This window comes from Lynx canadensis, chromosome B3 (genome assembly GCF_007474595.2).
Source record: "Lynx canadensis isolate LIC74 chromosome B3, mLynCan4.pri.v2, whole genome shotgun sequence".
NCBI classification, from domain to species: Eukaryota; Metazoa; Chordata; class Mammalia; order Carnivora; family Felidae; genus Lynx; species Lynx canadensis.
The window spans coordinates 72,505,176-72,518,674 of NC_044308.2; the positions used below are offsets into that span (position 1 = coordinate 72,505,176).

The 13,499-nt window shown below is 39.9% G+C and overlaps 1 gene segment (V, D, J or C); it reads left to right on the forward strand.

The window, feature by feature from the left end:
* Nucleotides 1-2,733: 2,733 nt before the first annotated feature.
* On the forward strand, nucleotides 2,734-4,559 carry LOC115516218. The segment is given in 2 exon segments: nucleotides 2,734-2,944; nucleotides 3,107-4,559. Coding segments are annotated over 2 exon segments (387 nt in total).
* Nucleotides 4,560-13,499: the final 8,940 nt, after the last annotated feature.

Sequence of the window (13,499 nt, forward strand, 5' to 3'; positions counted from 1 at the left end):
GTATGAGAAAGTATTTGTTGCTTTACATACGTTTGAGTAAGCTCATCCACCATGGAGCCAACCCCAACTCACTGCCTGTGGTAAATTTTATACAGAGTGAGTAAAGTTCCATTTTATTCCATTTTTTATTTCCTATAGATTGGGATCCTCCTTGAACCATCTTTGGTCTCCCAGAAGAAAAGAAAACACAAAGAGGATCTTACCCTGAAGACTCTGTCTCTGCTTCTGAAGAGGCCCTAGGATTGGTTAGGAGCAACCTCAGACCCACAAGATCACATGTGGTTGTGGAAACGGGCTTGGGGTTCCATGATTCAGACAATTTCTCCTCACACTCACATCAGTCCATACTGCTCACAGCCAGTCCTCAAAAGACTTGATTTGTTATATAGTACAAAAGAAATTTAGAACTGGAAGAGCCCTTAGAAGGGCTTAGTCCACTTCATTTTACAAAACAAAGGCTGTACCCAAGATGGTACCATGGAACAATTAGGTTGTCAGTGAGCTGGGAGAGAAAGAAACTGAGTTTCCTCACTTTCTCTTTGGCATTCTCCCCACTGCCTCCTTGCTGCAGGGCCATCCTGCTGGGTAAAGAGATTGTGTCTAATGCAAGCCCAGCCACTTAGATCTCTGCAGTTTGGGTCTGGGAAAGCCATGGTCCAATCAGTTTGATTGCCTGAATGGAGAGTTGCAATTTGTGTAAATATCTGACACTTTGGGCAGGAAAAAGAACTCAGGCTGAGCCACTGTTATTCTACCTGCAAACTTACTTACTCCTCACTGGTTTCTGAAGGTGAAAGCCAAGGATGATTGTGTCAACTGAACACCTCCATGCATTTCTAAGGACTTTCCTAAAAATAGCAGATATATTTATATCCCAGGTGGACATCTCTTGAAGGCAAAATGTGAATATAGAGCATCACTAATACATTGTTATGAAATGTAATCACTGCATTGGGAGACTACGGGGGAATATTGTCCTCATGCAGCTGGCCATCCATGAATGTATTAGAAAAGCCTTGCTAGGTCTACACTTTTTGATGATGAGTCAGGCAACATTCAATGAAATAATCACGGGAAAAATAAATAAATAAATAAATAAATAAATAAATAATCACGGGGCTATGAATTTTGCCCAAGAGATGATTATACTTGTGCTACAGCTCATATATAGGACATTATGCTAAATAGAGCACACTCATACTATAACGTTCAGTTCTGGATAACATAACTCAAAAGGGAAAATATTGACTTAAAGTATATGTCTCCAAGAAGAGAGAAATTCACCCAAAGAAGGTTTTGGGAATTCTGTCCTATGGAGGAGGATGGATGAGTAAAATGAGGAAGAATCTTAGAATGGAGAAAATTTACATATGTAAAAACACACAGTTTATATTTACAGACAAGTTTATATGTTGCTTTTGATTCTTCATCAGAGTTGTCCCTAAATTTTTAAAGGTGTGGAATGTGATTGAGGATTTTTTTTTCTGCCTAATTTCAGAGGAGTAGTGAGTACAATCCTTAGGAAAAGGGCTTCCACTTAATGTAGGTGAGGCAGTCTTGATTTCCCTAGGATCCGTTCTCATGATGAGTAGTCTACTTGTACTACTCCCCTGGGCAGCCATGGCAATATTTAGGCTTCCCTAGATTGTCTTCATTACATTGTAATTGGAGAATATCAAACTATTAAAGTAGATGAGAAAGGATTTTTGCCAGAAAGGGATAATTCTGGAAATCTACAGGACTAAATAACTTTATCAGTGTCTTTGGAACACTGTAGTGGAGTTTGGGAGAAAAATGGCAAAGTATGGAATCTGAGGACTGGCCAAGGCAGCAGAAATCTACACTAGGAGAGTTGGCTTACACGTTAGAGGAACCTCTACTAAGGATTTGAGTCACTTACTACATTTTGGACCTGGCACCGTTTTGATATCAGACAATAAAAGCATCTGTAGTATAAATGGCGACATATTTTGGATCTGAAACCCGATATGTTGTGAGAATTTCCATTCTTTCCCCCAATACTTTGCAGTATAAAATCCTTGTAGCAATAGGAATAGATTTCTGAGAGCATGTCAGATTTCCCATCACAAATAACCAAGTCAAAATGTTTCCCAACTCATGGACTTGTCCCCCTGCTCCTTTATCATTGACATTTTTATGACAGTCATATTAACTGACAAAGATTCCGCATTTTGACTGCTGGTAATGTCACTTCTCTGGAAATTGCCAGGTCACAGGCAAGACCAGCTCAGAAGAGCAGGGTCTGAGATAAGAGGCATTTGAAATATTTATTCTTTGGCTTACATGTTCCTTTTAGGAAGAGTTTTTCTCCATAACAGACAAATGAGGCTGGTAGATTTGGCAGAAAGGGAAGGTTTTCTATGTTCTTTGTTTAAGACAGTGATTCATGATTCCTTCCACGTTTCAAACATGTACACGAGGCCCAGCATTGAATAAACGGCAACAGGATCTACTCTTTTGAACTTAACAGTGACTCAGTAGTGTGCAGAGGTATAAATCTTAATGTTTACATTCTTCCTGTGCATCTAGTCTCTGGTCTAGGATGTAATTTGTTTGACGTATTGCTGCCATTATGCGTCTGAGTCCCTCAGAGGCTCGGGGTAGGGGAAGAAGGTTTTCCCCAGTGAGTTCAGTACAGACGTGACCACAGGAGGGTGCACCTGAGCTGCCGCAGACCAGGCGGAGGGTCCATGGTAGAGCATCTGCATGAGTAGGTCTGGCAGAAGCACAGTCGTCTTCTTATTGGCTGGTGGACACGTGGGAAACCACTCTGACTGATGCAGGAAAGAAGGGCGGGCCGGTACTAGAAGTAGCTGTGCTGGCTGGAGGTGGCAAGTCTGAAAGTGATCGTAATTGTAATTGGGAGGAACCATGAGGACATCCGAGGGGGCTTTCATCATGCTCTTGTGGCTGCCGCTGCACTGTGAGTTGAGTGTTTATGAGAAACAGAGTAATGAGTGGATAGTCTTCAGCAGTCAAGACTGGCTTTACTCAGGTTTCCTCCAGATAGTGGAGAAAAGGGGAATTCTGAAGCATAATAACGCGGGAACTGCTCTCCTTTCTCTGACCTTTTCTTTCTGCACAGGGCTCAGCCGAGGAGAGAATGTGGAGCAGAGTCCTTCCACCCTGAGTGTCCAGGAGGGAAACAGCTGTGTTATCACCTGTAGTTACTCAGACAGTGCCTCAAACTACTTCCCTTGGTATAAGCAAGAACTTGGAAAAGGTCCCCAGCTCATTATAGACATTCGTTCAAGTGTGGCCAAAAAAGAAGACCAAAGACTCACTGTGTTACTGAATAAGACGGCCAAGCATCTGTCCCTGCACATCGCAGCCGCCCAGCCTGCAGACTCAGCTGTCTACTTCTGTGCAGCAAGTGCACATTGCGTCCCAGACACCTGCTGCCTGCACCCAAACCTGTGACTGGGCAACCCCTGTCCTTTGACACAGAACTTCAAGTAGATCGTTTGTGCTATTGTTTGTCTGCAGGCAGAAGCTAATGTGTTAGACATTAAAGCATAACTGAAGACAACTGGGATCGAGATGACCCAGACAGGGTTAGAACATTTCGTTGAATCATTGCTGCTTATTGGATTTTTGAAGGGAGTTAGTAAGGTTTTATTTTGCAATTCAGGTTTAAAGCTGATTTACATTTGCTGTTCAGACTCCTGTCATACAAACAACTTCTTGGTAAATTGTCACATTCCTGTCATGCATTAGCTTTCAACTCTTATCTTTCCAGTACTGCAGATGTTGCTTTTGTTCTGTTATAAAACATTGTGTGCTAAATATAGAAAATATGTAAAAAGCAAAGTGTGAAATTGATAATTGTGTACCCAGCTAACTTATTATCAATGTTTCATTTACTCTCTTCTTAAATTCTAATGTAACTTGGATTCTGATTTTTTCCATTCAATGTTATATCCTGAATTGAGCATTCTCCTCTAACACCTGATTTTTAATAGCTCCGTGAGAGATTTTCACAAGTCACAGTAATATTTTTAATTTTTTTCCTCTTCTGTCTTTCTGGCAATATGTGGCAGTCCTTTCTGTGTGTTCTGAATATTTTCTTCTTGAGAACATGTGAGTTAGGATTTTCTTGAGAGCCCAGTGATGGTATGTGTGTTATGTATATTTGAGGAAAATTAAAAGCAGAAGTGATTTGTCAAGAATTTGACTTGAGAATTAAGACTCTTTTCAAAACTTTGTTAGTATTTTTTCACATCTACAATCATATAATTTAGAAGGGAAAGTTGTATCTTTCAATCATAATTATACAGCACAAACTTTTTTTACATAGTTGATCATCAATAGATGTTTATTAATGGAAGAACGAAAAGGTGAATTCTGCTATATATTTAGAATTTTTATTTAAGCTTGTGAGTAAATTAAATTTATAAGTTGACTTGTGAAAAATAAACTCTTAAAAGTCTGTATTTGGTTATTGAAGAACACAGTATTTCCTTCTGTTTATCTATGTGTTTTTCAATAAAGCTCCATTGTTTTAAGGTAAAGAAACTTACTCCTAGACATTTAATTTTTATTGTTCCTTATGATTGGAATCTTTATTCCTGGGATATGTGGGCAAAATTATTATATATATTCATCATGCACCTCACCTAAGTATTCTTAGTGGATTGCAGAAGGCATTTAGATTAACATTTATTGTAGAGATAGCTTGCTACAAATTTCCCTATCTTAGCTTCATATTTTGACTGAGTTAAGCATTACTTGTGCAGCGTTTTTAAAAAGTAATTCTTTTAGTGGGGTGCCTGGGTGGCTCTGTTGGTTGGGTGAACAACTTCAGCTCAGGTCATGATCTCATGGTCTGTGGGTTTGAGCCCCGAGTTGGGCTCTGTGCTGACAGCTCAGAGCCTGGAGCCTGCTTTGGATTCTGTGTCTCCATATCTCTCTACTCTTCCTCCCTTTGTGTTATATCAAAAATAAATAAACATTAAAAAAAATTTTAAAAGGGAATTCTTTTAGTGTTGAAAATAGAATCAATATAAGGAAAGAATTTGCATAAATAATTATTTTCCTAATTCTCCCACCCCTGCTCAATAGCAGGCTATTTTCAAGACATCTCATATTCTTCCTAAAGATGGATACAATTGATGATTCAGTATGGTGAGAATGATCCCTCTTGGCTGAGTTATGGTGGTCAGTTATAAGCTAACTGGTTTGTTGTTGTAGGGAAAGTCATTAGGTTAAATTAGGTTTAAAATATCTGAATAAGAAAGGTCAGTATTGTAGCCCAACACCTCAGTCAGCTTGGATTATTTGATTATATGGTTATACACTAGCTCCTGTGCAGTAGAAGGAAGGCGACTCTTGATTGTTCCATTTCCTCCAAGCCTGATAAGGAGTCAGAGGGAAGGGCAGTTTATATTTTACTGTTTTCTTTCTTCTTAAACCAAGTTAGAAGAGAGAGGGTGCAGTTACTCTTAGCTCAACTGCTTTCTCATACTTAGGCGAGAATGTATTCAACAGAAGAAAACAAAAAGCTAGTCAGAGTGCAGAGTCAGTTCATAGCCTAGATCCAGATACATTCAGGCTTTAAAACTTCATTATGGATGGTGGATTTGTTACCACTGCCTCTGGACGATGTATATCACAGGCTTTATCACAGAAATTCTTTCTGCCATTGTTCTGAAGGCCAGAAGTTGAATTTATTTCACTGGGATGATATCATGATGCTAACAAGGCTGTACCCCCTCCAGACACTCTAGGGAGACATGATTCCTTGTCTCTTACAGCTTTGGTTGCTGCCTGCATTTTTGGCCTATGACCACTTCAATCTAACCTCTGCTTCCATGGTTTCGTTGATGTCTCTTTTTCCTGTCTTCAAAACTCCCATTGCTTCCTCTTAAAACTATACATGTGACTATATTTAGGCCCACATAATCCAAGATTATCTCCTTATCTGAGGATCCTTAACTTAATCACATCTTTAAGTTTTTGTTTATTTTTTTTTCTCCTCCATTTTCCACCTGATGTTTCTTTCTTTCTTTCTTTCTTTCTTTCTTTCTTTCTTTCTTTCTTTCTTTCTTGTCCATTATTTTGTCTCTCACAGTTGGCATGGCTGGTGCTTTCTTTTCTAAGCTGAGAAAATAATATACATCTTAGGCAGAGTGCAGTCATAAAAATAGAAGTCACATCACTTATTTTCTTTTCTCAATGTTTTAAAATTGTATTAAAGAAATTCTATAGAAAAATGGGCTATTTTTGGATACAGTTATATCTGTGAATATTAAATTTAATACATAGTATAGATTCATCTAACCACTATACAATCATGATGCAGAACGAGTTCATCACTTCACCCAAATCCCTTGTTCTGTAACTTTTAAAAAAATTTTTTAAAAGTTTATTTATTTTTGAGAGAGAGAGAGAAAGAGAAAGAGCAGGTGAGGGAGAGAGAGAGAGAGAGAGAGAGAGAGAGAGAGAGAAACATAGAATCCAAAGGAGGCTCCAGGTTCTGTGCTGTCAGCACAGAGCTGAGGCAGGGCTCCAACCCAGGGTCTGCGAGATCGTGACCTGAGCCAAAGTCGGAAGCTTCACTGACTGAGCCACCCAGGCACCCCAGTTCTATAACTTTCTAATCACACTCTCTGCCATCCATAAATTTTTGTACACCTGTTTGTTGTTTTATATTTTTATCTTATAAGAATGTCATATGAATGGGAGCTGACAATACATAATCTTTTGATAACTCTGCATCTTAGTGGGAGGAAGCTCATGCCACAGGCACCTGTATGGTCTCTGCCTCTCCCACAATCTCAGTGTTTCTTATCCCTGATTTTTTTAACTTTTAAGTTATTTTATAAAAATGATGAGTTATACTCATCATTTCAAGTGTTTAGACTCTTAAATATTTGATTCATGTTTCTAGAGAAGAAACACTATAGCCATCAAAATGGAGTGGTTTAGTGGACTGTAGGACCAACCCATCTAGTCAGGTTGAGACATGTTCTTTACAGAAGTCTAGTTGTATCTAGTCTATTCTAAATTTTTCTAACATTTAAGACAAATTTTATTGATTAAAATTCCCTTTACTTGCACTAATTGGAGTATGTTTATTGTTTGGCTTTTCAAGGAGATGACACAAAGTAACATACACAACATTTTTTAAAAATCTTTGTTGCACTAACAATGGCTTTGTATAGCTGAATTATAGCATCAGGATGGGTATTGTTTCAGGTAAAGGCTTTACTCAGACAAGTTATTTTACCAGTAAGAGAACAAAGTCATGTAATTCAAAAATTGTAACGTTTATCATTAAAGTGGGAATATATTTCTAAAAGGACAAAGAAACAAAAGAATAGAAAGAAGAGCATGAGAATCAGTGGTGCCAAACATCAAAGAGAGTTCTCTTCTAATGGTCTTGGATAGAGTTGTCTGCTTTATACAGTAATATGTTTGTTTCAAGTTTCTTGGGTCGGCACTCACCTCTGTGACCTGTCTGCTTCTGCTGATTCTCTCAAGAACCTCAGTTTAAGATTCCTAATATGAGCAACATTTTGCATTCTTGTCAATGAAGGATCCATGATGTCATACTAGATGGTAAACGTGTAACCAAGGATCCATTTTATGTACTTTATCTGTTGAACTGATAATAAATAATACCTCATAAGGTCATTTCACATGTCTCCATGGACGTCTTTCTCTGGGATTTTGTTCAGAGCTGATTAAATGAAAGGCCAGATTATAATCTGGGATGAAAGGAAGAGTGTGAAGGGTTTATTGATCAAGTTCTGTTTGTGAAGGTTGGACTATGTGTGGGTTGGGACATCTGAGCTACATGGGCTGCAGTGAGCAGTTTATGTAAAGACAGCACAGGACTTCATGAGGGAAGGATGCAGGGCCTGAGGGCTTAGGCTAACATGTACCAGGCCACACTTGTTCCAGAGTGTCTGCTATAGTAACCCATTTCAGTTTTTAAGTTTATGTATTTATTTTGAGAGAGAGAGAGAGAGAGAGAGAGACAGAGGGTAAGAAAGCAGGCAGAGAGAGGGAGAGACAGAATCCCAAGCAGGCTTAGAGCACAGAGCCCGACAGGGGGCTCGAACTCACAAACTGTGCTCATGACCTGAGCCAAGATCAACAGCCAAACACTTAACTGACTGAGCCACACTGGTACCCCAATTTTAGTTTTAATATTCAATTTGTTGTTCCACTATAAGAGAAGATTGGGGGTGGGGGTGATAGTAGAGGTGAATTTTCTGTGTGAGGGCAAACCTTACATAAGGTCTGTCCCAGAGAAATTTGCTCTGCTTATAGAGAAATTAACGGAAACGGCACAGGTAGTACACAAAGTCCACTTGGTATTTAACTCTCTTTTTTATCATTGCTGTGATTTTCTGATGGGAGAGTGCTCAATCCATGTCATAAATGAAATGCTGTAACTATTACACACTCATAGCTCCTGGAGGGAATGCAATTGTGTAAGTTCCTTATGGAGAATGCTTCAAACGCTTCCTTGGGACGGAATTCCAGACCATATTCCAGCTTTCCAGATTTTATGGGATTTTGTTGGTTCCAAGACACAAACAGGCACGAACAGTCCCATGTTGATCATCCTAGAGAGTTTCCGCAGCAGTGTTTGTTTCATGTTGCAACCAATTGTCCCTTCTGTGATGCGTGGTCTCTGCAGAGTTTTACAGGTGTTCGGTGCAGATCATTTGGCTTCACCAGGCAGTTGTCCTAGGTTTAATATATCTTGTTCTCATGGATGCAACAAATCATCACTTTCAGTGATTCTTTAAAAACTGAGGCCAAGTTTGCAACATCTAAAATGGAATTACTGGATTTGTCTTTATGTTCAGGCAGAAGTGCTTGCATAAGAACCTTGGTCAGAAAGGTGTGTTCAGTACGATGACCTCATTTTCCCGTAGCTTCTGCAGTGTCTTTTGTATTATGAGACATTGTTCATGACAAAAAGTTTTTGAATAGCATGAAGACATCCAGTAATTCATGTATTTGCTGTCCCTTTTAATTGGATGCATGAGAGGGTTAAGGAAAGTTAGAAAGTTAAGGCACCTCATTGTGTTTATAGTGTTTGGAAGCTGTGAAGGACATTAAAGACATACTGACTGACACTGATTACATAAGTTTTTGTAAATTGATAGGCCCTAGAGATATTCACTAGTTCAGCCACTTGAATTAAAATTCTTGCTATGTGATTGGATTTTGTAAGGGAGTCTGGAGTAGCAATTGCATGACCAGTCTGGTGTCTCTTTCAATGTTTAAGATAAGATTAAAAATCTATTAATTCAGAAACTTGTCTGAGAGTGTCCAAAAGATTGATCCTGGACATGGACACTTCCTGAAAGTCAGAAGCACAATCATGAGGTTCCTTTCATTGAGAAATGTGTTAGAGTTTAAAAATAGGAGAAGTTAATATTTCACATTTACTCAGCCAGCTGGTAGAAAAATGTTAGGTGTTTTCAGAAAGTTATAGTCTATCACTTAGAGAGCAGGATAGTTGGTACTCTATGCGGTTCCATCATATTTCATGGCGACTGCAGTACAAATTCTGGAGATGCTTCAAACAATGTAGCTGAGGCTACAATGATTTTGAGACAAGGACGTTAAGACTTTGCTACTGTGTCAGGAGACCAACAATAATAGATTTTTGTTGTTTGCCATGATGTTGAGGAATATCCTTAGGACACAACTTTCCTTTTTTTTTTCTTTAATTTTATGGGGAGTTGCAGGAGGAAAGAGAGACAGAGAGAGACAGAGAATCTCAAGCAGGTTCCATGGGGAGCCTGAAGCAGGGCTCAAGCCATGAAACTGGGATCTTGACCTGAGCTGAAATCAAGATCGAGTGTTCAATAGACCTTACTTTTAATGTACATACCCAGAGAATGTGTCTTACAATTAAATATCATATGATCAGCAGTCCTGTTGAGGTGTATGGGGTCACCTAGGGTTTATTATCTTCAGAACTGAGCATAGAAACTATCAGACTGTGGTTCAACTGGGGTAATCAAAAATATACATCCAAAGGTTGGATAACCTTATGACCAAACTCTGGTTTCCTCTGCACTTTCTGAACAGAGCTGAGCTGTCAAACTAAACAGTGAAGAGAAGAGACCTCAGTGACAGGATATATTGTCTGAAGGCTTCAGTCTAAACTCTTCAGCAAAGAGTGACTAGATTTTTCTGCTTTTGGCCCCAACAGGGAGACATGAACAGATACTGATAGAAAAGAGAAATACTGACATATTAACAGGTAGACTGAAAGAGCTACAGTGATTAGTCTAAACACTTTGCCTTCTTATCATAACGTGATTTATTTCTACGTTAGGTGATAAAACATAGTGTGAACATACATGATTCTTAATCTTATGTTGTTTTCATAATCCATCACAGGTAGTATTTTTAAGTGAGTGCCATCCACCCACTTTCATCACAGACGCCATGAATGAACGTATCACAGTTAAACCATCAAGCCTCATTTCAGTGTTAAATTTTACAAGTTCTTTTTCAGATGGAATTGTTTCCAAGTTAAGAGTCGCTTAATGCGAAAGGATGTTTGGGCAGTGAGACTCTCAGCTGGTACAGGGAGAAGTGTGACATGACTCACACAACGTGCTACCCCAGGAAACCCCTGTTTCCTGTTCTGGGGCGGCAGCAGCACATACCCAGCCATACTTCCCTCACCTGGCAGGCTCCCCTCACAGTGCCCAGCCCTGACATTGAAGTAGACGTTTACCATTTACCATGAGTGGAAGATCTCAAACATGCTTCTGTCCAGCCTTCTGAAGGTGGTCATGACTTCAAGGTAGGGTCATGTGTCTAAGTGGGGATGGCCCCTGTGAAAACGTCCCTACCCAGTTACCTAAAAATGGGAGATAGGCAGTGTCTTGTGGGGACCTTGGGAGGGAGGCATAGTGGTATACAAAAGGATTTCTTTGTGCCACATCGCTCTAAAACCTCTGATTCCATGTTTTTTTCCTTCAGGATCCAATATTGTCCCGAAGGGAACTCAGGCCCCACCAGCAGTGTTAGTGCAGGACAAGGGGGCTGTCATCCTGGAATGCACATATGACCCCAGTGATCTAAGTTATAGTCTGTTGTGATACAAGCAGCCCAGCAGTGGGGAGATGATTTCCCTTATTCTTCAGGATTCTTAGAATGAACAAAATGCCACAGAAGGTTGCTACTCATTCAATTGCCAGAAGATGAGAAAATCCATCCATCTTGCCATCTCAGCTTCATAGCTAGAGGACTCCCCAGTGTATTTCTCTGCACTGACAGAGCCTACAGTGAGAAGCGTTTTGGAGGGAGGTACCCAAACCCCAGGGCTCTTTGTTGATACATCCCTCTGCTGTAGGGCCCAAGGCAGGGAGTTGCCATCCCATACAGGAAGTGGCTAGGGCTGTGGCAGCTCAGATGTAGGGTTAGAGGGAAAACCTGACTCTAAGAAAATACCTCCCTAGGTAAGAAAGATCATGCATCAAAAACATCCTGATCCTTGAAAACTTGTATTGAAATTGTTCATTGAGGGGCACCTGAGTGGCTCAGTCAGAAGCATCTGACTTGGGCTCAGGTCATGATCTCATGAGTCGTGTGTTGAGCCCCACATCAGGTTCTCTGCTGTAAGCACAGAACCCGCTTCAGATCCTCCAACTCCCTCTCTCACTGCCCCTCCTCTCTCTCTCTCTCTCTCTCTTTTTCTCTCTCTCTCTCACACACACACACGCACACACTCTCTCTCTCCCTCTGTCAAAAATAAACATTAAAAAAAAGAAAGAAATTGTTTATTGATGACTACAAGAGCACCGTAAAGAATGTGCCGTTTTGCCATTAGATTCAGCTAGAAGAACTGGCTAAAGAAATTTGGAAACATGTGACTCAAAAATCAGCTAAAATGCGTTTGAGTTGGTTTTTTTTTAAAGAGTTATAGATAATGACTTCCTCTTTATTTTCAAGCCAGCACCATCCACACCTATCTGGAATTCTCCCTGTATATTTAAATAGAAGTTTCATGCTGCTTGTCCCAAATTCCTTCCAGCATAGTTTTTTTTTTTTTTTTTAAAGTTTTTTTTTTTAATTTTTTTTTATTTATTTTTGGGACAGAAAGAGACAGAGCATGAACGGGGGAGGGGCAGAGAGAGAGGGAGACACAGAATCAGAAGCAGGCTCCAGGCTCTGAGCCATCAGCCCAGAGCCTGACGCGGGGCTCGAACTCACGGACCGCGAGATCGTGACCTGGCTGAAGTCGGACGCTTAACCGACTGCGCCACCCAGGCGCCCCCCAGCATAGTTTTAAGGCAGGTTCTGACAATGTGATTTGCAAGGTGGAGGAGAAGCGAAGGGATGTGTGAACACAAAAGTTATCCAGGCCCGAGTTTCTTATTTCCCTCTGCATCTGGGAAAACCTTCCCATGTTGCTCTGGGAAGCTGCTTGATGTGAATCTGTGGAGTGGCCCCAGAAAACAGCCTGAGCTAAACTTCCATCTATGTGTCTGGAGATAAACGTTTACAGGGCTACAGAAGATGTGTGCCTCTCCAAAACTTATCCTGATAATCCTGATTCCTTACCTTGTGAGGAAAAATTATTTGATTAAAGCTTGGCAGCAAACTCTAATAGAAAGCACCTTTGAGGCTAAAACTTGTTAATAGTATAGGATTAATAATTGTTGCCTAATTCACATAACAGTCACCTTATACATATAAGAGTCAACAAAACAGTGAGAGAATGAGATAAGAATCTCAGATCATTCAATAGGAATTCGACAACTTAATTTATGATGTTTCTTCTGTCTAGAATTCACACTTTTTTACTTTTTAATGATTTTGAAAATGAGGAATATGTGACGACTAAAATATTTGACTATAAAATAGTATGACTTTTCTACTGGAATGCTTTTATTAAGAAGATTGTATTCCTTACAATTCATATTATTTTAGGACCAAGAAATACTGTATTTCAATTAAAAGCTATTTGTTTATAAATTTTGTTTAAGATTATTTAGTGAGTGCTTAAAAAAGGACAGTGGGTATTCTAAATATTGGGTTACAATGCTGAAAAACACAGAAGCACTCAGTAATGAGTTGACTTCTTATAACTTTCTATATATTCAACCTCAACCCTTTTCTGGGGGTCAGTGGATTATAGGCTGGCCCACAGTGGATATGTGAAAACATAAAGTACTGTATTAAATGCTTTAGAGACTGTTATCCTCTCAGCTACAGAAACACTCTGGGATGTTCTGTTAAAGAACTTCCACATCAGGTAGTGTCCTAAGAAGAAAGTAGACCTGAGAGGTCAGGATTGCTGCTGTTCAGATTTCCAAGTGCCACCTGAAGACTGCCATGTGCCTCATAAAGTCAGGGACAAAGACATCTTGCTGACTCTGGGAGGACTCTGGCCACCATGCATCCCGTTTCAGTCCCCGTCCAGCAGGGGGTGCAGCTTCCTAACACAAACACCTTTCCTGAGAAATGTGGGCTTCCACTGATCATTGCTC